The sequence below is a fragment of the Charadrius vociferus genome, unplaced genomic scaffold (assembly GCF_000708025.1).
Source record: "Charadrius vociferus isolate BGI_N301 unplaced genomic scaffold, ASM70802v2 scaffold720, whole genome shotgun sequence".
In the NCBI taxonomy this organism is placed as follows: Eukaryota; Metazoa; Chordata; class Aves; order Charadriiformes; family Charadriidae; genus Charadrius; species Charadrius vociferus.
In genome coordinates this window covers 31,599-44,254 of record NW_009646598.1, presented here as the reverse complement: position 1 = coordinate 44,254, position 12,656 = coordinate 31,599, and the positions used below count along the sequence as shown (strand labels likewise).

The window sequence follows — 12,656 nt, the reverse complement described above, 5'->3', positions numbered from 1 at the left end:
TAGAAACAATTACATCTGTTGCAAACAAATTAACAAAAACAAAAAAAAAAAAGGAAAAATTCCTCTTGTTTTGACCAGCTCGGATAAATGAGAAAGAGGAGAGGGGAGATCTAAGAGGAATTTGGGGGCTAGTGTGAAGGAAGAACAAAGCAGGAGGAAATGTTATATCTGAATATAAACTCAGCCTGTTAGAAATAAAGCCCTAGAAGCACACAGGCAGAGGGACGATGCCTATTTTATCATCACATTTCAGCAATGCAGAACATTTATGTATTCATGTTTATCAGAGATGGAAGACACAAAGTAATAGGTTTTCTTCTCGTATGCTCCCTGTTTATTGGTGGTGTACGGATTTTTTTGTTGTTTGTGTTATGCTTTTTTGTTTATTTTAAATGGTGTTTTAAGGCTTATTTTAGTTTAGTTGTCTTCTGACCATCATAATTTCAGACAAGTAATAACATACAAGTTTTCAACTACTAGGAACACTGTTTTTATTTCACGAGTATTAGAGCTTGGTTTTAAATAATGGGAAGCTTTGCCTTGAGACAAGAAAAAGGTTAAACTGGAGTTACCCTTCAGAAACTTCCCCAGCTACTTTATCAAAATGAAATTTTACTTCAGACAATACGGTCTTGTAAATGCACCAACTGGGTTGAACTGATACCCTTTATCAGTGTTTAGCAGTTTTCTGTGTGCTCTGAGGTACCGGTTTCATTACGGGGATATCTGAGTGCAAAGGAAGGAGTTCCTCCTCCGAGACTTGCTCAGTTTTAACAGCAACTTTCTTTCGCGTGGGTTGTTCTTGGGTTTGGGATGACCTGACATGGGGAAGCGCCGCGTTAGGATAAGCTAACCCACGTGTTGAGTAAAAAGATGGGGAAACAGAATGATGGCCATGACCTACAGCACCACGTCCTTTGCTTTGTGTCTGCAGGCTGGAGCAGGTGCCAGCAGGTTGCCAATGCCACCTGCGGGCACGGAGAACGGCGGCGCCTCCTGAGCTGCCGGCGCAGCGATGGGGCCACCGTCAGCATGCAGCTCTGCCAGCGGGTGAGGATGGGACTCGTGGAGCAGGGAAACCACCAGGGCTTCATTTTTTGTATCTGGAAAGCCGGTGCCTTCTTATCCTCACCGAGACACCATCCATAGATGGTGGAGAAATTGCATGCAGAGCTAGGAGCGCAGCAGTTGGATGCTTTCGGGAAGAAAAGCATCCCCGGGGTGTTAGTGGGTGGTATCATTCCTTGACTCAAAGGGGAGGTTTTGGGGTTGGAGTAGTGTGTATGGGGCACAGCGATAGACCCTGCACCGTGGGTCCAACAAAGCTGGCCACCAGGGACATTGTGCCCTGCAAGAAGTTTGGGATTGTCCTTTCAGGGTAAGACCCAAACACTGAAGGGCTCGTAGATACTGAAACTGCTTTCACCAATTGCACCCTCGGGAAAACTCCCTGTAAGCAACAACGTTGGCATCCCATGGGAGTCGCTGCCGATTTTCAATTTCCCGTGTTGGTGCCCAGCGGCGGCAGGAGGTGGCCGGGGTCCCCGGGGAGGCTGACGCCTGTGTTTCCTTCTCATCTCACAGCTTGGCCTGGAGAAGCCTGTGCAGACGAGCAGTCGGTGCGTGGTGGGGTGTGCGGTGGACTGCCGGCTCTCGGCGTGGTCAGCCTGGTCGCAGTGTTCCCACACGTGTGGCACCGGCGGTGAGTCCCTTCCTGCCCCCTTTCCCCACTCCACTCCTCAGCCCCGCAGCCCCGGTGGGATCCCCAGCCCCAGGGGGGCTCACGCAGCCCCCGAGCAGGAGTAGAGAGCGCAGGGACTGCCCGGAGCCACACCGAACCCTTCCCAGATGGTTTTCAGACACTCTCGAGGTCCTGAGGTGTTGGGTTTTTTGAACAAAGTAGGTTGTTTTCAAAGTACTCAAAAGTGAAAAATGCAATTTAGGAAACCAAGTGGACAGCTGCCCGGAGGATTATTTTATTAATTAATTCAAACTCTCAGAATTCAGTCATAGGAAACATTAACCCCAGAGACAGGAGGAGTAGGTAGAGCTAGCGAAGAGCTGGGGAGAGTTACACAATTCTTAAGAAATGGATAGATAACTAAGTACAAATCCTCTGATGAAGTTACTTTTAGTAACATAATTACATCCCATTGAAGGAAAAACACTAAGACTATTTTTCATCATTTCGGATATGCCTCTGTCTCCATCTTGCATCTGCAGGTCCCTTAATACTTGCATCACTCCAGTAACTCCAGCGAGGTTTTTTGTTGCCAGTAGTGCTCACCAGCATACCAAGTGGATTAGGACCTTTTTTTAAGTTTATATGATTTAAAACCCCTTTTGAGTATTGACATGAGGAAATGCATTGAAGCTTTTATTCACAATCAGCCCGCGACATTATTTCCCAAGGTTTCTGATGTGCGTTAGATGTACAGCTAATGGTCTTTAAGATTTGAGAGCCATAATGTATATTTGAATCAAATTCACTTAAGGTCAAAAAGAAAAAAGCTCTTAACTTCCATAAAGTGATTCCTTCAGATGGATTTCGGAGATCAAAGCATGTTACAGAAAAAGCTTAATATTTGGATTAGTGGTGTTCTTTCTTTGCTGAGCTTTTAGCCCTTTTGTAAAGTAGTGCTTTCTTAACAGAAATGAATAATTCATAGCCAGTGTTTTAACAACAACACACTAGGAATACTATTAATTCCAAATTTTATTTTTTCTTCAAAATTCATTTTGGAGCGTCAATGCTCCTGTTGCTGAATGGACTTAAATTATATTTTTGAGTGTTCAGTCACTTACTAAAATAAACAGAGCTGTGTGTGCAAAAGCAAGTAGTAACTTCTGTATGGCTTTTAGCATGCTAAAGGAGCAGCTCATCTTATATAATGCCTGAAGGGTTTTTTGTCCTTATGCTCTTACATAGCATAGTCTGCAAAGGGACATACTCGCGTAAAGGTATGTCTCATATTCTGCTCCTGATCCTGAAGTGTTTATGTAAATCCTAAAGATGGGATAAAAAGCTGGTGGTTCCCAGTGCATGGAAGGAGCAACCAGTTACCTCATGTCCTAAATCAGAGCTGGGCTTCTGCAGAGGAAAACTGGAAACGTCCGTGCCCTGCCGAAGCAGACCTCAGCTCTTCCTAGGAGTCTCCTGGCTAGAGGTGCCAAACCTCATTAAGACTACTGGAACCACACAGTCGAGCCCAAGCTCATCTCAGTGTATGAGTTGTCTTCTGGTCCTTGAAGATCGTAAGTCCATGATACTTCTAGCTAGAGATTACGATTTAAAAGCTGGAGATACTGTTTTGTGAACCTACGGCAGCTAAGCAGCTGTGAAAGTCTTAAAAATTGTATCATAAGGAAGTCAAGTTTTGCTCCGTCCTTCTCTTTCACTTGAATAGCTTTGCAGGGACCCAAGAATCTTCTGAATCTCATCCCAAAGCAGGAACATCAATGAAACAAAAGTACTTTGCTTCCAAGTTATTCCAAGTGCATGGTTTATTTTACTGCAGCCCCAGTCCTGATCTGAGTTTTGCTGCAGCAGCTGTCAAGTGTGGAGCTACACTGATATCAGACATCCCTGATGGAGGGACCTTGCACCAGTCCTGCAGCCGTGGCCTTTGTATGGTTCCAACAGCAGAAACACCATCATTTCAGCTTCTTCACTGAGTTCCAGTTGGTTATAAATACTGCTTGATGATGGCGTTAACAGAAGACATTAATTATGTACTCATCTACAGGTGGTACTTCACAGATGAATACAGTGAGGGTTTCCTACCCGAAGGTTTGGACTGCAATACCTTTGAAATCATCCCGAGTTTCGCACAGGCATCTGCGAGAATAGGACGAAGCCTCAAATTGGAGAGGGAAAACCAAAGAATGACAATAAACGAGGTGTGGGAATTGGCTGTAGTAAACACTGATTCGGCTTCCCTGTGCCAAATAAGTAATTGCCCACTAATTGATAAAGCTAAAATGTAGGACTTAGATGGAAGGTTCTCAGGAATAATTCACAGCAAATCAATTGTACGCACCATTACTGGCTCCGCTCACAATAATATTCTGTTTTTCTGGCTTTTCTTGGAGAGCATGCAAAGGGTCTGCTGAAGTACCATAAACGACTTCAAAGAGAAACGTAATTTAAATAGGATTCAGATCAAAATTTGGTCTTGCTGGATTTACGTTTTCCTGTGTTTCTTAACTCAAGTGTTGTTGCTAGCATTTTTATTCTGTCCATCTCTTCCAGTAGCGGTTTGCTGTGATATATTTTAATGGATGGTACCTTTCTCTTGCTCAGGTTTTATTTTATGGAACAATGCATTTAAACATGAAGTGGTGCTGCTGTGTATGTGGCACTGACAGCTAATACGGTTCTGGTACACAGCAGCCAAAGGCGAATATATTGATTTTTATAAATGATGATGAGTAAAGTAGATCTCTCTTTCCTGCCTGCGTTGAGCCTACGGAGATGTGTAACTGATCTTTGCCTGTTGCAGCTGTAGTTCTGGGCAGCAGCTGTTCAGGATGCTGGCGAGGGCTTTAGGCTGACGGTGGGTTATATATTAGAGTTCCTCACATCAGTTGCTGTACTGCTCTGAAAAGATGTATAGTACTGCGTTAATGGATGACGCTCCCATGGCCTGAATCAAAGCTACTGGAAAGGTGTTTGGTACGGGTAATCCCCAGCAAATTGTATTTCCTTTGTTAAGGCAAATGAACGCACGAGGAGGCTGAAGTTTCCTATGTAAATGTTTTCCGATTCCCTATGATTTCTCCCAAGTTGTCTAACAGGAGCGCTAAATAGTATTAGAACGCCTAAACCCATGCTTTGTCACTTACAAAGCTGACTTCATCAGATAAACTATGGGACTTACCTGAGTTACCCAGGGTCGAACGCGCCGCCATGCCTTGCTCAGTCCTCAGAGCCCAGAAGAGACCGCCATGGGTTGTGGAGACGTGCACCTCAACACCAGACTGACCTGTGGGACAGAAATGAGGGGGACAAGGATGTGCATGACTGAAAAGTTTGGTGATTCCATTTTTCACTGATTCATCACCAATTGGGGAAAACATTTTTGGTGTCGCCTTATGAAGAAGAAACTTCCGTGACCTTTTCTCGCTTGCTACTCAGACTCGTTAAGCTCTGGTTTGGTGGTAGTGGGAGGCATTGCTGGAAGAGGGGCCACCAAAACCTCTCCCGGAGCTGGGGATGCCCCAGTGCCTGCTGGTGGGATTGGCAGTGGGAAGTAGGTGAAAAGCCCAGTTTATCACCAGTCCCGTGTGACTGTGACTTGACCTTACCTGACCTCCAGGGCCGTATTTAACTAACTTGATCCCCGCTCTGGTCTTGCAGTTGCTTGATAGGGTGTGTTTTGTATGTTCTGCTCATGCTCATCAAACAGATAATGACGTGTCGGTAATTTTGACCGGGATGAACTCTAGCAGGAATTTTAATCATCTTGGTTTCAGCCACGACACATCACTTTGTGGGGATAAAATGGAAGGAATGGCAAGATTTTTCGGGGGTAAAAAATCTTGTTCTTCTGATTAGAAAATACGATTCTATGTTTCTGAGATGACATTTTAGCCAATGATGAAAACAATGATTTTAAGTGACCAGCATTAACAAGAGTAGCCTCTTTTTTCCGCCCTTCAAAGATAATGACAGATTTGAGGATATGAAGAAATACTTATTTTCAACTTTCAGCACACTTTCTGTCTTAATTTTCATATCCTTTAACACTGCAGAGCAGAGGAAACAGAGATGTGTCCAATTCAGGGGGAAATTACAGAAAAATCATTGGGAAGTTAAAGAAATGACTAGGATTGCTTTGACTCTCCCAGAGTTTGTACTGGAAGAAAAATAATTTGAGATCGAGTGAGATTCTGTTCTCCATAGGCAGCAAAAGATAAGGTATTTAAAAAGTGAAGATGGGCAGTTTTTCAGCTACTTGAGTGGTAACCGGACACCTAGATAGTATTTATGGAGTGAAGACAAAAAAAATCAGACCTTTAAGAAACTCACTGTAGTGATTGTGCAAAGAAAGATTTCAATAAAATTTCTTTCTTTGATGGTTTATTCCCAGTAGAAAAAGAAACTGATGGACTAAATGAGTCAAGCACCTGCTGACCATTGTGAATGTAGTGAGTTTAAATGGTTTGGATAACCAACTGTAGGAAAATAAAATGTAAATAAATACAGAACGGTTATTAATTCCTCTTAAAAGGAAAATCGTGTGTTCTATTCAATGATCTTCCTATTTACATTTTGCTAGAAAGATGTTAAACAGAGTGTAGGAAAGGAAATTATTCCTTTAATTAAAATAGCTTGATGAATGCTTCAGGCTCTCAAGTCCCTCCTAATGAAATCAGATCTTTTAAGCTTACATCTCCTTTTCCATAGCTGCCGTGCCTGGCAGAGCTCCTTGCCTCAGAGCATCCCCGAAACCACACAGCCACGGGCTTCCCACGGTTTCCCAAAGACCCTGTTCCATCGCTTACCAGTCCTCAGCGTTCAGAATGAAGAAGAATCTGGCAAATTTTGCCCATTACTGGAGAGGAAGAAACAGCTAATTTCGGCCTGTTGGGGAGGGGAGGGCTGCCCTAGGCTTTGCCGGCAGCGGGCTGGAGGGTTTCTCTTCCCTTCCTCTGATTCCCGGTGAATCGCAGTGGTTTCTTACCTGTGCTTTCCTCTCAGCCGGTAGGATTTTTTTTTTTTCCACCTCCTAATGTATCTGATTCCGTGATGGCTGAATGCACAGTCATGTGGATAAGAGCTTTTATCATCACTTCTCTTACAAACTCCCCAGGTCCGGGGGATTAGAATTGGAAAAGGAAGAAATTTTAAAATTGGTTTAAATGGGTTTAAAAAATGGAATGCAATGGGTCAGAGCAAAGGAATAGCATTGTAAAGGTAAGAGAGCTTGCTAAGGTACCCATCAGTAGCTCTTTCAGGTGCATCTGCTTTAAATTTTTATTTGCTGAAATGTTTTTGGAACCCCTGCTCCGTAGAGAGGCACGATGGCGGTTATTAGAGATGTACCTTAAACCCAGCTGCAGTACTGTTAATTAAAAAGCGCGTGCATAAATCGCTGGGAGAAGGATCTGGCTGAATATCGCAGCCTCTGTGCTTCGCAGGGGTGTTCGCTTCCCCCCCACACACACTGCCTTCCCCTCTGCTCGCGATTGCAGCTGAACGACCGTGGTACAAATGGGAGAGCTCCACCGCAACACGTTCTCTCTTCCCTTTTCAGTGCGTGAGCAATTACCGCCCGCATCTGTCTTGTTGCATGTGTGTGTCCTTATTACCCAGACCTTTTATTTGTTTAACTGCCTCTCAACTCCACGCCGATTCAAAGTCAGGGCATAAATTTTATTCACCCCCCCCCGCCCCCAATCTTGTGCATCCTGTTGCATAAGGACTTTTCCCCTCCCGCCCCCTACTTTTCTTTTTAATTGGAGCCGGGATTCTAATTGAAACATTCTGAGTGAAAACATTCCTGGATGTAAATGGACAGCAAAGGAGACAGAAATGGAATTCCTGTAACTTTAATGAATATATTCAGTTTTATTATTTCAAAAGTAGTAATGTAATTGCTTTTTCCATTCAGCGGCTGAAGAAGTTTTCACCAATAATAAATAGGATTTTAATGGAAATGGCAGAAGTAGTTATGGACAGTAATAGCCACTAGAGTGTTTGCAGTTTTCAAATTAGATGCACATAATTGGTCATAAAAAGAAAATTTCATTTGTTAAAAATCTCTGGAAACATATTGAATGCGTAACTTTAGAAATGGTGCTGCCACAGGAATTATTTTCTTGTCATATTTAATAATCAGGATTTAGTCAAGTATTTTAATGTGCTGCATAAACAAATAATATATTTGGAAAACACACAAAACTGTGTTTAAAAACCATGTTTGAAAATATCAGTGACCGCATCACTTTGACTGAGCAATTGCATCCATATTATCCAAATGGTCTTCCTAATTAATTGGTTTTTTTAGCCGATTTTAGCAGTGGAAAATGAACGTGGAATACTGATAAATCACAAAATCTGTCTTTCTTTCTTTCTCCGGGTCTCCTTCACTGTCTCGTGTCTTCTCCCCTCGCCTAGGCCAGATGGTGCGTGGCCGCTCGGTGGTCCTGCGGGCGGCGGGTGAGGGCAGACCCTGCCCGGAGCAGCTCACCCAGCACAGGAGCTGCCCGGTGAGGCCCTGCTACAGCTGGATGCTGGGACCGTGGTCCCCCTGCAGACTCCAGGTATGGCTTCCTCCTGCGCTCCCCGAGGGCTCCTGGGGTTCCCCGCGGCCGGGGTCAATGACAAAACTCACCATTACGTGGCAGAATTGATTGAGGCTGCCGTCCGCAGGTCGGAGGTGTCTCTGTGGCTATTGAAGGCGCCGGTAAGATCCGTAGGGAAGCAGGGAAAGTTCAGGAGCGGTAAACCTCTGTGCCTCATCTTCCAGCCATCAGCAGCGATTTATAGTAATACTGGTTCAAGTAACAGGAGCTTATAGAGGTATTAAAGAGGATTTACAGAGTAAATGTGCTTGAGTGAGCATAGTCATCATGACCTATAATTTAATTATATAAAATAACTCTAACAAGAAAGTAGATACACTAGATTTCAAGAGAGCTTAGCCTTTTTTATCTTTTTTTTCTTTCCTTTTTCCCCCCTTTTTTTTGAAGTACTGTATAGCAGGTCTTTCCCCACAAGGTCTCTGGTACAATAGTGTGAGTTATTGTATGAAGCACTCCAGGTATGGCTTCCTCCTGCGCTCCCCGAGGGCTCCTGGGGTTCCCCGCGGCCGGGGTCAATGACAAAACTCACCATTACGTGGCAGAATTGATTGAGGCTGCCGTCCGCAGGTCGGAGGTGTCTCTGTGGCTATTGAAGGCGCCGGTAAGATCCGTAGGGAAGCAGGGAAAGTTCAGGAGCGGTAAACCTCTGTGCCTCATCTTCCAGCCATCAGCAGCGATTTATAGTAATACTGGTTCAAGTAACAGGAGCTTATAGAGGTATTAAAGAGGATTTACAGAGTAAATGTGCTTGAGTGAGCATAGTCATCATGACCTATAATTTAATTATATAAAATAACTCTAACAAGAAAGTAGATACACTAGATTTCAAGAGAGCTTAGCCTTTTTTATCTTTTTTTTCTTTCCTTTTTCCCCCCTTTTTTTTGAAGTACTGTATAGCAGGTCTTTCCCCACAAGGTCTCTGGTACAATAGTGTGAGTTATTGTATGAAGCACTGGTTTCTACTTTCTCCTTAGCCTGGCTATCTTTTTAATGATGTAAAAATGGCTGGATTCAGTTGTGATGTGCTGTACCTACGCTCGGCACTGGAGCCATCACTTTTTCACTGCCAGTGACTTGCATCAGCCTTGAATTGACTTTTTTTTTCCCCTCTATATGCTTTTTCTTCTCTTATCTGTTAGATCATATTTCCAATATTAAAACATACCAGTCGGTAACCCAGTTTATGCAGAAATGAATCTTTTGCAGTGAGGTTTCTCGGGCAGAGTGGAGTCCACTCGGGTTGCTTAAAGCCATCTGTGCTGAGGTGGTAGCGGGAGAAGTGTGGTTGGGGTGGAAGAGAGCCCTGTGTGGTCCCAGGGGACAGGACCTGTGCACAGATCTGTGGCTGCTTCTCCACATTATACCATGTAGGAGACAGAAGCCAATAATGCACGTAAAGACACATCCCTTGTGTTTTCTGCTCTGCTCTCTACCATGCTGCGAATGCCGTGAATACCTATCTGGTTTCTGGATGCGGTAGATGGACATGTAGCGAATAATATGGGTGGCAGAATAGATACCCAGGATTTTCCCAGGTTTTCATAAATTAAATCTGGAACATGACAGTCTTTGAACAGTCCAAGATCAGAGAAACAAATATATTTATGTTTTATATAATGAACAGCTCATTGTAACTGGGGATGTGAGTATGGTCCTTATATGTACTGCACTCAGTATTTATTTATGTACAACATAAATACAACAAAATGATAGCATCAGCTGATATTTTGTCCAGCTAACGTAAGCAAATTCTGTTAAACATTAGGGAAGAGACCTTCAACCGTAGGAGCTAACAGAGCTGATAAAAGAATTAGTAGGGAAGCTGAATTAACGCCCTGGCGTACTCCAGATAAATAATACATCGTGCAGATTAAAAGCGTGCACATCCAGAACCTGGCTAAATTTCAGCTCAGAGCAAGTAATCACAGCCTTTCCTAACCCAGATATCATCCTGTGCTTTCAGTGAGATAGAGCCTGCTTCCCTCCTTAAATTACTGTGATGTAGTTTCTCTGCCCTTTGCTTTGTTTTGGAGAGGAGCCATTTTATTCATGTTCAGTTCTCTTTAATGAGGTGCTTAGGAATTAAATGTAGTTCATAAATACAGGGTGATTTATTCCTGTGCTTTACTGGAAAAGAAGCTTAAGCTTACTTTCTAAAGAAAGCTTTCAGAAATCCTGTTTTCAGGGATGCTTTGTTAAATAAGGTAAATGCATCTTATGGTAAGGCCAAAATGCGTATTGTGGAAGTGTCTCCCTGTAATAATATAAGCAGGACAATTAATTATAAGTCTAAAATATTTCTTCCTTGTATTATGAGATAACTAAGACTGTGTTTCTTAATTGTAGAAGGACTATTTTATGCTAAATTGACTTCATGTGAATAATTGGAGGTTGTCTGCATGTTTAGGAATAGAGCCCGCTAAGTGTTCTGTATTGCTGAGTTTCACAGTACGAAAATCAGTGCATTGCTCTCCAGGTAATTACACGTGTCACAGGCACACCTCCGGTGGGCGTGGGGCATTTCTGCTGCGTTCAGAGGGATGCAGAGCTTGGGAAATAGTCAATACACCTAATCTGAAAGGGTTACATTACAGTAATCATTTTCCTACTGGACTTTAAGTGGTTTACCCTGATTAATAATAAAAAAAAATAATTAGCAGTGACTGACACTGTTCATAATTTTTCCATTAAAGGAACGTAAGTGAAGTAGCTAGACATTATCAAGCACTAGCTGCCTAATATTCATAAGAAGGCCAAGACACCTTCCCTGCTAAAGTGTTTTAAAAGCAGTCCCTTAAATGTGATCACGCAATGCTTCCTCATTAAAGAAAACTTTTACCTGACTAAATGCTCATCAACCTGTGAAAGCATTGCCCAATCAACTCTTTACCTAAAATAATTGTGAACACACACGAACCCCAGTAAAAGCTGAAAAGGGAAAACTTTTCTTAAAGGCACGTCTGGGCAAAGCGTCTCATTAGGGCTGTTATCTCTTGTCTTATTAGTGTGTTATATGTGGAAAGCATCAGCGGGTGATGTGAGAGATGGTTTGTGCAGATGCTGCCTTATGTTAGTGTGTTGGTCAATTGAAAAGATACTTGGCTGTCAAAACGCAGTCCTGGTGTAAACCTTCTCCTTATTTTATGGGTATTTTAGAGTTGCGGTGAGGGGGAGTGAGAGGCAGAGGCTCTGGGCAGGCACTCCTGGAGGGACCCATACCCCCGGGCTGTATTTAGGGGACCGAGGGTGGGTTCTGCATCCTCCATAGGGTCAGCATAGAAATTTTTGCAGCCAAATGGAGGGAATCCCTTCTGGAAGTCAAATCCCTGCGTATTTCCTGCCAGGAGCTTGTGACTCAAGAGGCAAATCCCAGATCTAGGCAGACTGTAGGTGATCACATCTTCCAAGGAAAAGCATTTACAATACAGATTTGATCCCCCGAGTTTTGAATATATGATCATCTCCTTGGCAGTTCTCCTCTGATTAGCAGCATCCTCAGTGTGCCATTACAGCAGCAAACTTCCCCTGATTCCACACCTATTAATTAGACCTTCAAATGTATAATTTTGGGGACATGAATAATTTTGAAGATGATAAGAACAAGATAAGAACATGGCTGCAAAACGGTCAAAAGCCGCTGTAAGAAAGAATATGGGAATTCAGACTGAGCTCCCACGTAAGCACGTGGCCGTGCAGGTCTTGGGTTGTAATGAATGCCTGAGCCTGGCACTGCTCTCACAGGGAGCCAGAGACACTGCCTGTGTACGCTGTGATCAAGGAAATGATCTGCTCAGGCAGGTGGTTGAACTGAGGGAAGAGGTGGAAAGGTTAAGAAGTATTAGAGACTGTGAAAACAAAATAGATTGGTGGAGCCATACCCTGAGGCAAAGGCAGCAGGAAGAGGCCCTATCAGAAATGAATGATCACCTGCCCTCCAGTCACCAGGCAGAAGGAGGGGACTCGAGGGATAAGGGGGAGTGGAGTCAGATCCCTCCTTGGAGAGGCAAGCACAGCCCCTCAGGGCCCCCCTCACCATCCCAGTTGCCTTTGCATAATAGGTATGGGGCTTTGGAAATCGAGGACTGAGGATGGAGAGCATGATCCAACCAGTGAGTCACCCAGGGCTAGTCACTCACCCCCACACCTTAGGACTTCCTCAACCAAGAAAGGAAGGAAGGTAATTGTAGTAGGTGACTCCCTTCTGAAGGGAACAGAGGGCCCTATTTGCAGACCTGACCCATCCCACAGGGAAGTCATCTGCCTCCCTGGGGCCAGAATTAAGGACATACGGAGAAAACTCCCTTCCCTGGTTCAGACATCAGATTACTACCCACTACTGATATTTC

General features: G+C 43.7%; 1 protein-coding gene across 1 annotated transcript in view; it reads left to right on the top strand.

Moving 5' to 3' along the window:
• The window catches only part of THSD7B (thrombospondin, type I, domain containing 7B), a 281,207-nt gene that overhangs the window by 252,977 nt on the left and 15,574 nt on the right, over window positions 1-12,656 (top strand). Inside the window, exons 18-20 of the mRNA XM_009886664.1 lie at window positions 935-1,050; window positions 1,585-1,702; window positions 8,123-8,268. Coding sequence (XP_009884966.1) covers window positions 935-1,050; window positions 1,585-1,702; window positions 8,123-8,268 — 380 coding nt within the window. The remainder of the gene's footprint in view (window positions 1-934; window positions 1,051-1,584; window positions 1,703-8,122; window positions 8,269-12,656) is intronic.